The sequence below is a fragment of the Globicephala melas genome, chromosome 20, assembly GCF_963455315.2.
Source record: "Globicephala melas chromosome 20, mGloMel1.2, whole genome shotgun sequence".
Classification (NCBI taxonomy): Eukaryota; Metazoa; Chordata; class Mammalia; order Artiodactyla; family Delphinidae; genus Globicephala; species Globicephala melas.
In genome coordinates this window covers 6,300,623-6,312,999 of record NC_083333.1, presented here as the reverse complement: position 1 = coordinate 6,312,999, position 12,377 = coordinate 6,300,623, and the positions used below count along the sequence as shown (strand labels likewise).

At 38.0% G+C, this 12,377-nt stretch overlaps 1 protein-coding gene across 4 annotated transcripts in view; it reads right to left on the bottom strand.

The window, feature by feature from the left end:
- The window catches only part of GOSR1 (golgi SNAP receptor complex member 1), a 48,202-nt gene extending 36,396 nt beyond the window's left edge, over positions 1-11,806 (bottom strand). For 2 of the 4 annotated variants that reach the window (XM_060290690.1, XM_030861910.2), the window contains exons 1-4: positions 11,711-11,806; positions 9,252-9,372; positions 3,498-3,585; positions 3,028-3,135 (exon numbers count right to left, since the gene is read on the bottom strand). In XM_060290690.1, coding sequence (XP_060146673.1) covers positions 3,028-3,135; positions 3,498-3,585; positions 9,252-9,372; positions 11,711-11,741 — 348 coding nt within the window. In that variant the 5' untranslated portion in view covers positions 11,742-11,806. Of the gene's footprint in view, positions 1-3,027; positions 3,136-3,497; positions 3,586-5,613; positions 5,642-9,251; positions 9,373-11,710 lie in introns of those variants that run through there. The other 2 variants (XM_030861911.2, XM_060290691.2) reach the window with 2 other exon arrangements.
- Between the last annotated feature and the right edge of the window lie 571 nt (positions 11,807-12,377).

Genomic DNA, 12,377 nt, shown 5'->3' with positions numbered 1-12,377 from the left:
TTTTAGTTGCCTTTTTTTTTGCTGTTAAAAAAATGCTTCAATAAACACTCTTGGGTATATATTTTACTGAACTAAATGTATTTAAAGGGTAAATGCCTAGCAGAATAACTGGGTCAAAGAATCTTACATGAATTTGATAGTGTTAAAATGCCTTCTAGAAAGACTACACCAACTTACATGCCCAGCAAATGGATGAGTGCCCATTTTTCTACACTCTTGCCAACATTTGGGTTACAAATGCTTCAATATTTGCTAACTTGACAGGTGAAAAATCATATCTCATTTTTTTTTCCATATCTCATTTTGATTTGTATATTTTCATTTGGGAATGTGGCTGACCATATTTTTATGATTTTGGCCACTCATTTTCTATAAACAAGTTCATATCCTTTGCCCATTTTTCTACTGGGTTGCTTTTTTCTTATTTGTATTATCTCTGTATATTAAGCAAACTAGTCATTTATTATAGTTTCTGGTATCAGGTCTTGCTTAGGGAAGTCCTTTACTACCCCAAAATGTACAATTTCACCCATGCTTTACTCTGAAATTTTATTGTTTCTTTTTCTACATATAAATCTTTGATCCATTTGGAATTTACTCTGGATAGGAGGAATGAGATAGAAATTGAGGGGTTTTTCCCCTCAAATAGTTAGCAAATTGTTACAGCTTTATTTATTTTATAATCCCTCTTTTTTCCGTTGATTCAAAATAGCAACTTTATCAGAAAGTAAATTTTCATGCATGTCTGCGTCTATATATGAACTCTACTCTATTCGTCTACTTTTTCTCCAGAATCAAACTGTTTTAATTATTCTAGCTTCTTAACAGGTCTTAACAGGTGGCAGAATTAGGCATCCTTTACTACTTATCTTCATTTTCACATGGGTTTTTTTCTTGGTTATTCTTATATGACTATAATTCCAAATAAACTTTGGTGTCATTTTGCTGTTTTTTAAAAAATGAAACAAACAAAAACCCCTGTTATTTCCACTGGGATAAGATTCAATATATAGGCTGATTTAGAGAGAAATCATCCCATCCAAAAGCAGAGTAAGGGCTTCCCTGGTGGCACAGTGGTTCACAGTCTGCCTGCCGAAGCAGGGGACATGGGTTCGTGCCCCGGTCTGGGAAGATCCCACACGCCATGGAGCAGCTAGGCCCGTGAGCCATGGCCACTGAGCCTGCGCGTCCGGAGCCTGTGCTCCACAACAGGAGAGGCCACAACAGTGAGAGGCCTGCATACCGCAAAAAAAATAAATAAATAAATAAATAAAAAAGCAGAGTAAACCTTCTTTTATGTTCCTCAGTAGAGTTTTATACATATAAATCCTATACATTCTTATTAAATTATACATAAAATTTTAATAGTTTCTTCCATTGTACTTTCTAACAGATTACTGTTTGTGTGTAGGAAAACTACTTGCTCTTATATATTAATTTTATAAGTCATCAACTTACTGAATGTTTCCAATTTTTTTTTTTAGTTAGTTTTCTTGGTTTGTATTAGCTATATAATCTTATCATTACCACAGAATACAGATTTTGTCTCCCTTTTCAGTATTTATATCTTGTTCTTTTTATTGTGTAACTGAACAAACCAAGAACTTCTAAACAATGTTAAACATCTATGGGGATTGTGGGTATTCCTGTCTTGTTTTTTTTTTTTCCAAATATATTTATTTATTTACTTTTGGCTGTGTTGGGTCTTTGTCGCTGCACATGGGCTTTCTCCAGTTGCCGCGAGCAGGGGCTACTCTTCGTTGCAGTGTGCAGGCTTCTCATTGCGGTGGCTTCTCTTGTTGCAGAGCACGGGCTCTAGGCGCACGGGCTTCAGTAGCTGTGGCATGCAGGCTTAGTAGTTGTGGCTCGCGGACTCTAGAGCACAGGCTCAATAGTTGTGGCACATGGGCTTAGCTGCTCCACAGCATGCAGATCTTCTTGGACCAGGGATTGAACCCATGTCCCCTGCATTGGCACACGGATCCTTAACCACTGAGGCACCAGGGAAGTCCCTCCTTGTCTTGTTTTCTTTTTTCCAGTGGGAAAGCTTTTAGTGCTTTATTATTAAGCATTATGACAGATTTTAATCTGATGTACACATTTTTGCATTAGGTAAATAAAGTATCCTTCTAGTCCTATTTTTAACAAGTTTTAAAAATTAGAAATGGTTGAATTTTTTCAATATTAAAAAATTTGGGGACTTCCCTGTTGGCGCAGTGGTTAAGAATCCACCTGCCAATGCAGGGGACACAGGTTTGAGCCCTGGTCCAGGAAAATCCCACATGCCGCGGAGCAACTAAGCCCGTGCACCACAGCTACTGAGGCTGCACTGTAGAGCCCGCGAGCCACAACTACTGAGCCTATGTGCCACAACTACTGAAGCCCGTGTGCCTAGAGCCTGTGTTCCGCAACAAGAGAAGCCACTGCAGTGAGAAGCCCACGCACTGCAACGAAGAGTAGCCCCTGCTCGCCGCAACTAGAGAAAGCCCGTGCGCAGCAACGAAGACCCAACGCAGCCAAAAAAAAAAATTTGCCTTCCTATTTGTACCACTATATTTTTAACACCTCCCATGTAAATCTTTAAAAGTTTTTTCATTTTATTGGTATACTTTTAATATTTTTCTCAAACAATACACTAAATATAGCAAATTACTTCTCTTCCATGTTATCTTCAAAGCTTGATGAAAGTATACTCTAAACCACCATATGACTGCTTATGCGTGACCACTGGCTATTTCACTGTTTCAGCTAGCTAGCAAGATCTTCCACAGTAGAAGTATACTTACCTACTGATGAATATTATTCAATTTTACCAGGCAAAAGCAAGAGCTGCTAACCATTTTCAGAATTTTATAATATCAAGAAAAAAAAGTAAAACAGGACAAACTTCTATAGCATGGCATTTATCCTCTTACAAGATTTTTCCCTTTGTTCCCCTACATACACGTGAACACATTCTATTCATAGAGTAAAAAAACCCCTAAAACTTCCTATAATAACATAAAAATCTCAAGCCCAATGTACTACCTGCAATATGTCTCTATGTCGCTGTAATGTATGCATCAATGCTGCATTCAAGGAGGGGACACCGGCACTGTTGGTATATTCTGCCATTTTATCATTTACTCCTGTAAGCTAAAACAGAAAATAAAAAAGAAAGAAAAAGAAAACCAATAAAAATATTTTAGAAAGCACTGTAAAGAGATAAAAGTAAATTATATGCCTATATGCCTTTCTGGCTAACAGCAAAAAACAAAAACAAAACCAAGAAGACAGCAGGCAAGGATTCAGTATTTCCCCAAAATAATCCATAAAGGCTAAAATAACATTCATAGGACCTGGGAATGGCTGTCATCAAAATTAAAGTGGCCTGGGGAGGCATACACCTTGAATGAAAGGGTGATTTCAATAAATATGTCTGCATTAATATAATCTAGTACCATATCTAACAGGTACACAGTTATTAGCAAAACAGCCACTTAACAGAAGGTACTTACCCTTGCCAAAAGCTGTTCAATCTCAATCGCCATAGTTTCAAACATTCTGTCTTGGCTTGATCCATTTAAAAGGGGTGTTGTGTCAGAGCTGAAGAGAAGTTCAAATAAAGAGTATCCATTACTTAAACCTAATCCTTTAAAATATGCTTAAAATAATAAGGTAATTATTCTTAAAGAGGTCAAGTAGAACCCCGGAGACATTCTTTTTGTTTCATAAGAAGTTATAATTTTATAGAAGTTTTTCTATAAAGATCACACATCCTAAATATTAAATTCAGTATAAAATATAATTGAATGTAAGACTGTCCCAAGCTTTAATACATCCAATCTTAATAATGCAAAGAAATTCTAAATGCTTGTTTACTGTTTCCCAAATGAAAGTAACTTAAACTATGGCAGTGCCCAATTAAATGCTGTATCTAAAGGAACAAATTATGTGAAATAAAATTGCAGACCTATGTAGTACAGCATCTAAGAAGAGCCATAAAATGTATTACAAATTATGTTAGCTCTGTGAGGAATAACCTTTAAAATTTTTACCTCAATTATGTTCCTGAGACCTTAATTTAAGTTCTCTTTTCCTTCTATGACTCTTTCCAAGAAGAAATAAAATTGAGATTTAAACAATCCACAGATTGGATAAATAGTTATTAAATAATCAGGAACTGGCTTTAAGTCTAATACAGATAGCCACATCCAGCAGGGAAGTTTTAGTACCAATCCTTTACATTTCCACTTATATTACATAATTGTTTCTGTTTTGCTTTGCAAAATGTATTTAACTGTCTTCTGAAATCTTAATAGTCAATCCTAACTTTTTACAAGTGAAACTATGTTTGACAAATTCAAATATTAAAACCACATGTCTTGAAAGTTTCACTTGTCTCTTCTGAAAAACCATTAACCTTCATTAGGTCCCAAGTGGTATATACTATCATGAGCAGCTGCAGCTCAACACTGATCTTAGTTATACTGAACACAGATAAATATACCAGGAAATGACTATGCTCTCCAACCTTACTGAAGACTTTTTCTTGCCCTGTGACAGTTGCTTGGGTGCAGTAAATGAAAAGATTAAATAACCAGTTTAATGGTAAATTTACCTTAGCTCTTTCCCTTTTCCACATACACATCTACAGCAATAGTAACAAGCAGTGAAATAGCCAATGAGGATTTTTATTTTAGGATGTTTAACTAGGTCCAAATTTTTATTTCTTTAAAAATTTTAATTTATTTGCCTTAAAATATCTCATTCTTGATCATGTGTCAGAGCCAACCCAAGGTTCTCTGCTTATCTCAGAACATGCCCATGTGAAATGCTCTATATACTACTAATACAGATCCTCCCCTACCAGAAATAAGAAAAAGAACAATGGGCCAATAACATAAGCTCCGTCAGGAGGAAAACTGCCTATGTCTTGCTCACAGATATATGCCTATCACTGAGAATAGTGCTTGGCACACAGTAGATGCTCTTTAGATACTTGTTGAATGGATGAGGAGGCAATCTCTACACTCACCATTCTCAGGGAGGTATGAGTCCGGGGAAAAGGTCAAAAACATACTCTCCACAATACTAAGATTCAGTTAAATTTAATTCATTTTATAAGTACATGGTGATTCATAAGACCATAAAGTTCTCAAAATACAAAAAGTAAAAAATTACTCCTGAAAGAAACTTCTGGTTGTCACTGAGTTTATTCATTATGATGTGCTTTCAACCTGGGCAACAAACAAAACTTTAGAATGCACATTGGATCTTGGTCCTCACGGCTCTAGGTTTCTCATTAAAAGAGACAGTGAGGCTGAAGTAATTCCACAAACTCATTTCCAATTTGTTGTAGAATTTCTGAGGGAATGTTCTTGAATAGTTTCCCCTTTAAAGGAGTCATAAAAGTACAGGCATACCTTAGAGATATTGTGGGTTTAGTTCCAGACCACCACAATAAAGCAAGTATCTCAATAAAGTGAGTGACACTAATTTTTTGGCTTCCCAGTGCATATAAAAGTTACGTTTACAATTTACTGTAATCTATTAAGTCTGCAATAGTATTATTCTAAAAAACCAATGTACCTATCTTAATTTAAAAATACTTTATAGCTAAAAAATGCTAACCATCATCTGAGCCTTCAGTGAGTAATCTTTTTGCTGGTGGAGAGTCCTGCCCTGATGTTGATGGCTGCTGACTGATCCGGGTCCTAAAGGCTGGGGCGGCTGGGGCAATTTTAAAAAACAAGACAATACTGAAGTTGCTGAATTGATGGACTCTTCCTTTTGTGAACGATTTCTCTGCGGCAGGCAATGCTACTTGATAGCATTTTACCCACAGTAGAACTTCTTTCAAAATTGGAGTCAATCCTCTCAAACCCTGCTGCTGCTTTATCAACTAAGTCAATGTAACATTCTAAATCCTTTGCTGTCATTTCAACGATCTTCATAGCATCTTCACCGGAAGTAGATTCCATCTCAAGAAACTATTCACCTTTAAGAAATTTATATATCTACAGGAAACAACTCCTCATCTGTGCAAGTTTTATCATGAGACTGCAGCAATTCAGTAACATCTTCAGGCTTCACTTCTAATTCTAGTTCTCTTGCTATTTCCACCACATTTGTAGTTATTTCCTCCACTTAAGTCTTGAACCCCTCAAAGTCACCCATGACGTTTGGAATCAACTTCTTCCAAATTCCTGTTAATGTAGTTATTTTGACCTCGTCCCATGAATCAAGAATGTTCTTAACGGCATCTAGAATGGTGAATCCTTTCCAGAAGGTTTTCAACTGACTTTGCCCAGATCCATCAGAAGAATCACTATCTACGGAAGCCACAGAAATGTATTTCTGAAATAATAAGCCTTGAAAGTTGAAATTACTCCTTGATCCATGGGCTACAGAATGGACATTGTGTTCGCAGTCATGAAAATAACATTAATCTCATTGTACATCTCCATCAGAGCTCTTGGGTGCATTGTCAGTGTGCAGTCATACTTTGAAAGGAATCTTTTTTCCTGAGAGTAGGTCTCATCAATGGGCTGAAAATATTCAGTAAACCATGTTGTAAACAGATGTGCTGACATCCAGGCTTTGTTGGTCCATTTATAGAACACAGGCAGAGTAGATTTAGCATAATTCTTAAGGGCCCTAGGATTTTTGGAATGGTAAATGAGCACTGGCTTCAACTTAAAGTCACCAGCTGCATTAGCCCCTAACAAGAGAGTCAGCCTGTCCTTTGAAGCTTTGAGGCATCAACTTCTAACTATGAAAGTCCTACGTGGCATCTTCTTCCAATAAAAGGCTGTTCTGTCTACACTGAAAATGTGCTATTTGGTGTAGCCACCTTCATTAATCACCTTAGCTGCATCTCCTGGATTACTTGCTGCAGCTTCTGCATCAGCACTTGCTGCTTCACCTTGCTCATTTATGTTATGGAGACAGCTTCTTTCCATAAATCTCTTGGATCAACCTCAACTAGCTTCACACTTTTCTTCTGCAGCTTCCTCACCTCTCTCAGCCTTCACAGAATTGAAGAGTTAGGTCCTTGCTCTGGATTAGGCCCTGGCTTAAGGGAATGTTGTGGCTGGTTTGACCTTTTATTCAGACCACTCAAACTTTCTCCATATCAGCAATAAGGCTTTTCACTCTCTTATCATTCGTGTGTTCACTGGAGTAGCACTTTTTAATTTATTTCAAGAACTTTTCCTTTGCATTCAGAACTCGGTTGTTTAGCGCAACAGGCCTAGCTTTCAACTGATCTCGACTTTCAATATGCCTTTCTTACCAAGCTTAATCATTTCCAGCTTTTAATTTAAAGTGAGAGACGTGCAACTCTTCCTTTCACTTGAACACTTAGAGGTCACTGTAGTTATTAATTGGTCTAATTTCAATACTGTTGCGTCCCAGGGAATAGGGAGGCCTGAGGAGAGGGAAAGAGATGGGGGAAGGACCTGTCCACGGAGGAATCAGAACACACATAACATTTATCAATTAACTTTGTCATCTTATAGGGGTGCAGTTTGTTGTGCCCCAAAACAATTACAAAGTAACATCAAAGGTCACTGATCACAGATCACCACAAGAAATATATCCTAATAATGAAAAAGTTTGAAACGTTGCGAGAATTACCAAATGTGACACAGATACACGAAGTGAGCAAATGCTGTTGGAAAAATGGCACCAACAGACTTCTAAACACAGGGCTGAAACCTTCAATTTGTAAAAAAAATGCAATATCTGTGAAGCACACAGAACAAAGCGCAATAAAACAAGGTGTGTCTGAATTAAGATCGTGATACACAGAGAACACAGGAAAAGCATCATGTAATCGAATCTCTTAACAGTTTGGAGTTTTAAAATTGTATACTCACTGGCATAGTCAAATGGGAGACTTAAATTCAGGAAAAATGCTTTCTAGTGATAAAATAAGTTTATTCATAGAAAAGAATATTCCTCATTCTCTTTACCTGCTAAATATAAAGGCAAGCCGAAAGCAATGCATTGCAATCAAAGCTATGTGACATGACAATAGCTTAGTTTTAGCTCCTAAAGTCAATATGTTGGCCCTGCTATCTTTAATTCTTTAATCATGTGACCTTGTAAAAAGAAGCAACACTGGCTATAGTACTGAAATAAGACTTTTGTTGGAATGTACACAGAAAGGTTTGGAGCATGGGCTCAGGATATAGAAAGATCTGTTTTCAAATCCAAGCTCAGTTTTTATTATTACTAGCTGAAAAAATATCCCACCTACCACCAATCCTCAAGAAGGTATGTAAAATAAGTAAAAATGCTCCCAGCAGCCTTTATATAAAGCTCTTAAAAACAGGACCTGAGGCATGATGAACACTCTTGTGTTTAAAATTATTAAAATAAGCAAAAATTAGAAACAACACTCATCTACAGAATAAACTGATACAAGCACACGATGTAATACTATATGCAGCAAATGAATATACTAGAGTTAAATGTATCCATAGCTTAATCTCAAAAATAATGTTACACAAAAAAGCAAGTTGCAAAATAACTATTATGAATTGTTCAGGAACACAAATATATATGTAGTAAAAATATATGGAGATTACCCGGAGGGAGAAAATGGGATGCCATCAGGGGCCTCAACTGAATTGGTAATGATTATTTCTTAAAGTGGGAGATAGGCACATGGGGATCCATTATATTATTCTCTATATCTTCCTAAGTGTCTTAAATATTTCCTAATATTTTTCAAAACAAAGTGGATGGTCTAAAGTGAGTTTCAAAGATAAGAATACATTTAAATATGTTCAAAATAGTAGTATACCAGTTTCTCAAAAAAGAACCAAAATTTAAAAGAGCTTCGATCATTAACAGTGAGGATACACACTGCATTAGATTAACTCTAAAACACCAGAATAGCAGTAGGTATACTGTGCATTTGAGTAGTCTCTCAGATCCATTTAGCAATCAGAAAATATAAGAAATACAATGTGGGCAAAGCAACATTTCCTTATACTGGCTTATTTCTGATGCAAACTCACTCTTAAGCCTTAGCATTTTCCTCCTGACAACAACAGTCTTTGCCTAAGGATCCCAAATAAATGTTCGTCTCAAGACTTAAGAATTTTTATAAGTCACTAAAAAACAAGGCAAAAACAAAAAATAAAATACCAAAAATTTACCAATAGACCAAGTTACAGAGTTATATATTTTACTTTATTTTTTTAATGCTTCAAAAACATTATATAGTTTAAGGCATAATAGAGAGAATCTGGTAGTACCTATACCTGTCGCGTCTTCCATCTCGGGCACTGCTGTGACTGTAACTTGTACATAGTTTACTGAAGGAAACTAGTTTCAGGTCAAGCTCATTTTCCAGCTGTCGAGCCTGTTTCCTGAGATCTTTAACAAAATTACAAAAGCAAATAATTAGACACAAAAAATCCATCAGTAGATATAAAAATCACAAAACTTTTCTGAAGAAAACAAACTATGAAAATGATCAAATATCTAGAGTCTCCCTTAAAGAAAAGTATTAAAAGAAGCAAACCAAACACCTACCCAGGAAAGCAAATTGTCACTTATTTAAACTTCAGATGAGGCAAAAAGGGGAGAAACAGTGGGAAATGCAAATTTTCAGCTTTATCCCAAAGACACCTAGACAACAAATGCTGTTCTAACATCCCTGAAATTACTTATATAGCAATAGCTAAAATTTTTAATTTTAATTCAGGGGAAAACAGAAGAGAATACAAATCACAAAGGAACTGAGTATGGTTTATGACAAGCATTATATCAATTTACCAGCTAACTTTATAAGAAAGAAACCATCACTGTTTTTGACAAGGATTTTCCTATCTCTTTATGTTCCAAAGCTTTATTAAGCTTATGAAATTCTTAACAGTACAGTGAGTAAGTGCTTGAGTGTAAAGAAAAAAATCACTGACAAAGATTTAAAAAACTGTCTTTCAATAAGCTTACTGAAAGATATTTGGAGAGGATGAGTTTGACAGTAAACGATGTGCTACCGACAAGGTCAAATATAAGTAAAACAGAAATAAGAGTGTAAGTTTTTAAAGAACAGAAGCAAACAAGCATGCAGAGAAATTGGTATAATGGTTTGGCATCTAAGGTGGTTGAGTGAGAGGAAGCCCATATCTAGATGTGAATACTCTCATTAATGGTGAAGTAGAGGTCAAAATAAAAGGGCTGAAATACAGAAGGCATAGTATAAAGATCTCATCTTTCAGGAATAAGAGTATGAAACATTATTTCAATATACTTATCAGCAACCAGAAGTAGGAAGCAGCATGCAGGTGATACAGGGGAGCACATTTTCTCAGAGACCAAACCTCAGTTAGAATCTCAGCTCAGCCTAAAGTTCTGAAGTTCTGAGAACTGGCTCTGATTTATTCACAATCTACTTAACCTATGAATCTCTGCTTTTTGTTTTTTAAACCCCTAGCTTCAGGGTTTTCCTATGCATTACTAATCATGTGTTTAAGGCACCTGGCACAGAGTAGGCTGTCAATAATAAGCTGCTATAATTATTAGAGCATAACGCTTCAAGAAAGTATAGCCTAATGACTAATGTTCAAGATACCAATAGGCACTTCTACATAATTTTAAAATATTTTCTAGCTAGCACACACATTTCAAATAACCGTTTTAATACATGTTTTAAACTATAAGCATGCTTCTCTGTAATTAGTAACTGTCTTCTATAGTAGAAAACATCAAGTAAAAGCATTTTGAAAGTATAACAAGCAAGTATGGATGACCTCAGAATTAACTATTTTAGACCAAGTGGCTGATAGTGACAATACTGCTATTTGTGGTGGGTTCCAGAGGCTTCGGTGGGTAGCAAGAGGAAATAGGTTAAAAGGGAAAAGGGATTCGGAGAGTAGTTTCTATTTTGCAGTAAAGCAAAGAGACAACTGAAAGAAAAAGGTCAGCCTTCTCTGATCTCTGCTTATCATCATGGTCCAGGAATGAGTTTTACATGAGCCCATTTTATCAAACAATATTTTCAGATTAAATAAACTTGCTTGTCAAGTCACAAGATTTTTTTTGGTAGAAGAGGTAAAGCAAATGCAATAATTACAACTCACACTGGTTCTCTCAACTTTCTCTTTTTAAGAAAACCGATTTCCAGAGCAGAGGGTAAAGTTATTTCCTCTGCCTTCAAACGCGACTCCACACCCAATCCTCGAAGTCCCAGCCTGAAGGTGCCAAGCGGACCCAACAGGAGGGAGACATTCCGCTCACACAACTTCCCTCGATGGACCGGAGTGACAAGTTTCTCCTTCCTCTTTTCCTACTCAACTGCCCAACAGTTACCTCAACTCTAAGGCGCTGATACCTCCAGTCTCCTGGACTCGGCATATTCTCGCTCAACACTCGTTTCCTCCCAGAGTTCACACCCAACCCCCTTCGTCCGAGTTCCGCTCCCCCCTCAACCCAGCTCTCCTCCGGCGACTCAAACCCTCTTCCTCTCGGTCCCGACTCAGCCCTCTCTGCCCAACCCCTGCCCCAGGTCCCGCTGTCGCTCAGGTCAGTCCCCTCCCCAGACCGCACGGTCTCTACAGCCCCCAGGCCCGGCGGCTCGCACTAGCCCGGCCCTGCCCGTCAACTCGGCCGCTCCGGAAGACAGGCTCTTCCCCCTGCTGCCTCCGCCAAGACCCGTCCTCGCTCAGCTCTTCTGCCCCTCGGCGAGACGCACACGGAAGTCTCCCCTTACCTTCCCAGTAATTGCTGGTTCCTGCCGCCATCTTTGTTGTCCAACGTCAGTCGGGATAGGAGAGTAGAGGCGATGCAGGCCAGAGAGTCATTTCCACGCCTTCTTCCGCTTGGCGCCAGGGCCGATGGGATACGTGAGCTTCCACAGACACCGCCACCTGGCGGTCAATTCATCATTTTACACCTTTTGAGCAGCGAGACTGACAACTTCAGGTTTAGCACCTGACACTCCCTGAACATCTGCCTTTCTGGTGTTGGTATCCGCTCTCCGCGCTCTAAACCTACATCATCGCCCTCAGCTGGGCTTATCCCCTCTCCAACAGGGACCTCCCAGGCTGAGAAGAAAGTTATCCTTAGACACAACTACCTGTTTCCTTCACCTTCTCTCAAATGTGCATCTTCAGCCAGCCTCTCTCTTCTCCAAGCCAGAGGCTCTTTTCTTCCCAAGACCAACCTCTTCATGCTACCTCTGCCTGTGTTCCATTATCCCACATATCTGATATATGTGCTCTCCTCCACTGGCCGCCTTTTCCTCTGTCTACGGTAGAATCCCAGCCCTCTTTCCTTCCCAGCCGCCAAATCTAAAAAGTGTGTGCTAACTGCTTCCATGTGCCTCATCCTGACCCCTCAACCTGTTAAAATTAGCTGTCCAAACTCACTCTTTATAG